Source organism: Anoplopoma fimbria, chromosome 12 (genome assembly GCF_027596085.1).
Source record: "Anoplopoma fimbria isolate UVic2021 breed Golden Eagle Sablefish chromosome 12, Afim_UVic_2022, whole genome shotgun sequence".
Classification (NCBI taxonomy): Eukaryota; Metazoa; Chordata; class Actinopteri; order Perciformes; family Anoplopomatidae; genus Anoplopoma; species Anoplopoma fimbria.
The window spans coordinates 16,038,305-16,044,304 of NC_072460.1; the positions used below are offsets into that span (position 1 = coordinate 16,038,305).

The 6,000-nt window shown below is 39.3% G+C and overlaps 1 protein-coding gene across 1 annotated transcript in view; it reads left to right on the forward strand.

Moving 5' to 3' along the window:
• The window catches only part of oprl1 (opiate receptor-like 1), a 61,469-nt gene extending 55,786 nt beyond the window's left edge, over window positions 1-5,683 (forward strand). Inside the window, exon 5 of the mRNA XM_054609157.1 lies at window positions 5,139-5,683. Coding sequence (XP_054465132.1) covers window positions 5,139-5,683 — 545 coding nt within the window. The remainder of the gene's footprint in view (window positions 1-5,138) is intronic.
• The last annotated feature ends 317 nt before the right edge of the window (window positions 5,684-6,000 follow it).

Here is a 6,000-nt window from a genome sequence, read left to right on the forward strand (position 1 = left end):
AAGTTTGTTTCCTGGTGGAAGTCGGCCCATGAAGTCTTGAAATTTTCTTTTGGTAAAATATCAAAAAATTGCATTAAAATGCTGGGACTCAGCAGTTACTGAGGCAGCAGCTTAACTGAGGTAACAAGCTTCTGTGTTTTCAGGTGGGAGGGCAGCGGGATCCAATCAAAAGATCCCCACTAGACCACAGCTATTGTCCTCAGATAGAAAATGGAAGACAAAGGGGGACGAAAGGAAAGAAAAGGAGGATATGATGAAAAAATGAAAATTAGAAGGCAAAAAGAGAGGAGAATGCTGTTAAGCTCTGATTAAAAAATGAAATAGGGAAGGGATAGAGGGGATTAACAATAAGCAAGAAAGAGCATGAAAAAGCCAGAGAGCAGAGAATTGGAGAAATAAAGGTAAGGAGAGGAAGAGAAATCCATAAAGAGGAGAAGAGAAAGCAAGAACAGAGGTCCAAAAGATGAGAGGAAAAAGTTTGAAAAGAGAATAAAAGGAACAGATGTGAATGTGGTAATAAAAGCCCCCCCCCAACAAAATGATGAACAGTGATTCAAGCAAAATGAACTAAACCAGACATAACATAGGAAAATTAAGACGCAGCCAAATAAATGAATTGAAAAGAAATAGATGAAAAGAGCAGCAAGAAAAAATAAGAGGTAGGCTAAACGCAATAGAGAGGAAAGAAGTGATTAATGCGAAGAACGAAAGCAGAGGTGGAGAATCACCAACTGTGAAATAGAAACCAGGATGGGACACACATCACTGGTTAAATATGAAAAAGACAGAAAGAAAGGTATGGAGGGAACTGATGACAGAGATAATGTAGGCAGAAAAATCAGTGAAAAGAAAAAAAAGAAACAGTACCCATTAAAAAAAGTAAAAAAAGAAAAAGAAAACATCCCTTAATAGACTACTGAAAGTCTCTATTGAAAGTTTTGGGTTTTGATTAAAATGTTGTTCTATAATCCTCCGATATGAATTATTCTTTGGAGACGGAGCAGGCCTAGAGTAAGCTGTTAAAGTCATGTGGTCGGTTACAATTTTTATTTACAGTATGTCCTTTGAGATCGTTTCATTATTGTTTTTCTCCAATTGCATCCTCTCAGTTCCAGCCTAATGCGTTGATGTCTTTAAAAGAAATGATGGCATTGGGTGTACTAGCGTTTGGTGGAAACAGCAACCAAAAAGTAGTTTGGGAGATGTTGCTAACAAACCAAATTCAATGCACTCTAAACATTCACACATTATGTGTGTCCAGTGACAACATTATGGAAGTGTTGGGCCCTTGACATGGGTATGGAAGTATGGGTGGTGGATAGGAATGTAGAACGCCTGACTTCAAAACTGGAGACCGAAGTTTGCACCCTGTCACAGACCTGTCGGGTTTGCTTTTTGAAACCATAGCAACAATCTTTCTCTAACCTTACGCCAAGTGTTTAAGTTGCCTAAACTTAACCAGACCCTAACCATTCACGCTCTTGATCACTTCACACAGTCTACAATTACTTTCTAAAGTTTTTTGTTTCATTTTTTGTCACTATATTGTCTCTATGAACATTTTTGTCTCTTTTTAAATGCCTAGTAAATGGTAGCACCTTTTCAGAATTGATTGTTTTATAAAAAGAGGTGATTGTTGATTGACACTGAATGTGGATCAAAAGACTACCTACCAACCTACCAAAGAGCAGTGTTCATTTTAGCAGCTATGTTAGATTTAATCTAAGTCTTATTCTTTTGACAAAAATGCTCACTAGTTGTATGCACATTTTAGTTATCTTTATCATTCATTGTTTTAGTCCAGTTTTAGTCAACAAAACATTTGGTCCACTTAGTCGTTACTCTTAGTCAAACTGCTTCTCTCTTAATTTTGGCAGCTATTTCTTTAGGCCTGTCTTCTTTTTATCAGATTATATTGCATATTTTAGTGAATGTAATCTCGCCAAAACAATGCTTATTTCATATAAGATTTACTCTTATTATTAATTGAAGTAAAACCCAGTTTTTTTAGGTCAAAGACAACGTCATTTGTCAAGTCAGTAACCTGACTCAATAGGCACTTGCTAGTCACATTAGTTGTAAATCACTCTGTTGTCACGTGAGTCTTTAGTCAGGTTATATTCAACCATGATTTTTTCTCACCATCAACCATGATATTCCCAAACAGCCGTTGAGTGACTACTGCTAACAGCAATCAAGTGATTTCTTCTTGACCTTTTCTCATGCAGCGCCTAGCTTTAATGGGATAGCAATAAATCCAGTCCCTGAGTCTCTGAGATGTCTTTCTACTGTACCAGCTCATTAGAGAGATAAGAGCTGAGGTATTGGATGTCTCTTGTCAAACTACTGAAAAGTGCATGTTAATGGTGTGCACCTATCAACATATGCCTGGATTGGTCGATGTTAATCCAGAGCCCTTTCCTTTGCCTAAAACCTCCACAGAGATTTAAAAGTCCCTTGTAAAGTGTTGTATGATTATGATGTAGCTGTTTAGAAGCTTATTCTGTAGTTATTTAGGTCTACATGTTGTGGTGTGTATTAGCGTACTGACAGCTGTCAGCCTTTCTCTGAGCAGAATGAGAATGAAATCATAGAGAATAAATCAAAAAGTCTGCAATGTTCGCTGTCAGAAATGTCAGCAAAGTCTGTGGGGGAAAGAGAGGATTAAGACAGGTGAGAAGGGGAAGATGAACTTAAGCTAGAAATAAGATGATCCGGTCATTATAGCAGACTCATGTCTCACACAAGAAAACAAAACTGTTGAATGGAGCAGGAACTTTGCTTTTCTTAGATTCTTCTTATAACATATCGAGATGCCTTCTGACCCTCCATGAGGAAGAATTATTTCCCCACAGGGATCAATACAATTCTTATTTTTGTTGGTACTGCTTTCTTTTAGGTTTAAGATATGATGGCCATTTACAGCCATTTTTATAAAACACTCAAACTTCACGGCCTGGCAAGCCATTACTATTCCTGTCCTTTTACACAGACTTTTACTGTGCTTTTGATCAATGGCTGGAACGTGTCAGTAATGGAGTGGACGCTATGGCTTCCATTTTTACTGTGAACACCCACACACTATAAATCATGCACACACATGGCCCTGCGAGATGCAGCGGATAAAAGCATTCACCAATTGGAATAATACATCAACTTTTTCTTTCAACAGTTTTTATTCATATTTGTTTGATCCAGCTCCCTCGAGTATTTATGCAGTCTATTCTGCAGTGTGTTTAGGTTCGTCAGTTTAAACACAGTTTAAGGATTTAATTCAAAACAAGATACTGCATTTATGTTTCTTTTATAGCCAGAACCACTACATCATAAGAATGAGAAGTTACTTGTGACTTTGGCGGAGGAAAAATAAAACAAAAATGCCACTTAAATTACTGATTAATATGTTTGATTAAAGGTGCTAAATACCCTATTCAGAGTATTCCAAATTCAGAGCATTAATATATCAGCAAACAAATATCTAAGATATAGTAATGGCATCCTGAGCAGGGAATGAAGTCACTTTCCGTTTGTGTGTTGTTATCCAAGCTTCTCTATGCTTTTTTTATGTTTGCGCCATTGCGACCAATAGCACAAACATAAAGCTTTAATATTCAAGTGGCGTTGCTTCATAAGGGACAATGAGTTATTGGAAGTTGTGCCCATGAGGGATTGTTAAATTCCACTAATTTATTTAAAACACACTTGTAAGTGCAGTATAATTATTATAATCACAGTAACTAGAAGGCACACAGAGAGTGGTTGAAGAGTTCTTCAACACCCTGCTACACTTAAAAGCCTCATTGCTTAAATTAGATTTTTAGTAAGTGATTTATTGGCCTTGCAAACGTGAGATTTTTTCGTTGCCAGGCAAAGTGCGTGCTCTCATTTCACCTGGCTCACTTAGCAAGAAGTATTTAATTGCTGCTTTAGGCAGGTCAATGCATTACTGCTTTCGTACAAAATGTCAGATTTTTCTAGCGCCAGATCGGATCAAATTTTTAACTTGTCCAATACTAGTTATGTGGGTATATGTGTATTTTTCAGGTTCATCGTATCCCAGAGAGCTTATGAGGTAATTGGTAAACACTGCCCCCCTTGGAGCTGCAGCAAATCTTTTCATATTAGCTGGATGTAAAGAGGCTTACTGTCTATTTTTTAGCTTTCGCTCACTCAAGAGTCAACTTTGTATTTTCCCTTCAATCTGTGTTCCATTGCTTCCTGCATGATAAGAGGATTTCCATCCAGTGTCCAAATCCAACAGCTGAGTTTAATTTGGGTAAACAAGGTGAATTTGTTCAGTCTTATCAGGAGGACTGGGATGCTGTTCTCTGTTGTGATTTAGGCTGAAAGTACAGATGTGTTTTTGGTAAAATGATACACAATGTATATCAATTCTCCCATCATCATTAATTAAATTGATAATGACGATGAGTAAACTGATTAAACTATGTGAAAACTTGCTCTCCTATCATAGTTAAATTACACATTTGCTTCTATGTACCTACGTAATCCTAACCTACTATAGATGCAGATTTCTTTTTAGCCTTTCCTCAATTATGCCTGCATACCTTCTATTATTAGTATCACTGCCTAATCTATATATCTATATAAGTAATTTGCATTTTTTAAATGAACAATTACTATTCAGACATCCACATTGCTCCCTGTAATAAACAAAGTATCCTTTATCCTGGTTTAATTGCATAGTGTGAAAATAAAGGTTAATTCTTTTGAAAATACACGTCAGTCACATCCAAAAACACATATCAGTATCCTCTGTATGCATCAAGACTTTGTCTAGCTTAGCACAAAAACAAGAAGCATGGGGAACGGATTTGTTACAGCTGTTATGATAACTAGCAAGCTAGTCAGCAGACAATCCAGGAGTCACCACAGCTTTATTGAACAGTGGCTGCTCAAGAAATAACTGATTATATGATTGTATTTGTTTCACTTTTGAGAGAGCAATACTAGCAGTTTCTTCCTTCTTCCAGTCTTCATATCAACTTAGACTAAAGACATCCTGGACCTACTCTGTTTCTACAAGGATGTACCCTACATGTTCAGTCTGTAATTCTTCCTCACCACATATTTAACTTTTTTATTTCATCTTTTCTATTTCATCCCTTTTCATCTAGGCGTTGAGTGCATCGTGGTTTTACCTGAACCAAGGAGTCACTGGGATCCTGTCTTCGGTACCTGTATCTTCCTTTTCTCCTTCCTCATCCCTGTTGCTATCATCAGCATCTGCTACAGCCTGATGGTCAAGCGTCTGCGCAACGTTCGCATCTTGTCCGGCTCCAAGGAAAAAGACCGCAACCTGCGGCGCATCACAAGGATGGTCCTGGTGGTGGTGGCAGCATTTGTTGTCTGTTGGACACCCATCCAGATAATGGTCCTGGCTCAGTCTCTGGGCTTCAACCTGAGCAGCTTGTTCACTCTGGTCCTGATGCACTTCTGCATCGCACTGGGCTATGTCAACAGCAGCTTGAATCCTGTGCTCTACGCCTTCCTAGATGAGAACTTCAAGCGCTGCTTCCGAGAGTTCTGCAAACCCTCGCCATTCCGCCTTGACACCCAGCAGTCGGGCAGGATGAGGAGCATTGCTAGGGAGGTGGCAGCTGCTTACAGCTGTAAGTCTGATGGTAGGGGGCCCGGAGGAGGGACGCCTAATCCAGCATGACTAGGCGTGGAGCTCCCCTTGGTGGGGGTAGACCCCAAACAGAGGGGAGAGAACCAGGGGACAGGGAACTCCAACACAGAATTGACACAGATTACAGCTCTCTAGCGGCACGAGCCCCCCCGCCCACCAACTAGAAGACTGGCTTGGGGTGGGGGGGAGGGAGATGAGGAGGATGGGGTTGAAAGGAAAAGAATTTAGGAACACAGATAAGGATGACAAACACAGGGTGCTTACAGTATATGGGTGGAGGGAAATGGAATTCGTTAACAGCTTGGATGGGATGGGTGTGGACATCTAGGAAGGAGATGGTGCCAGAT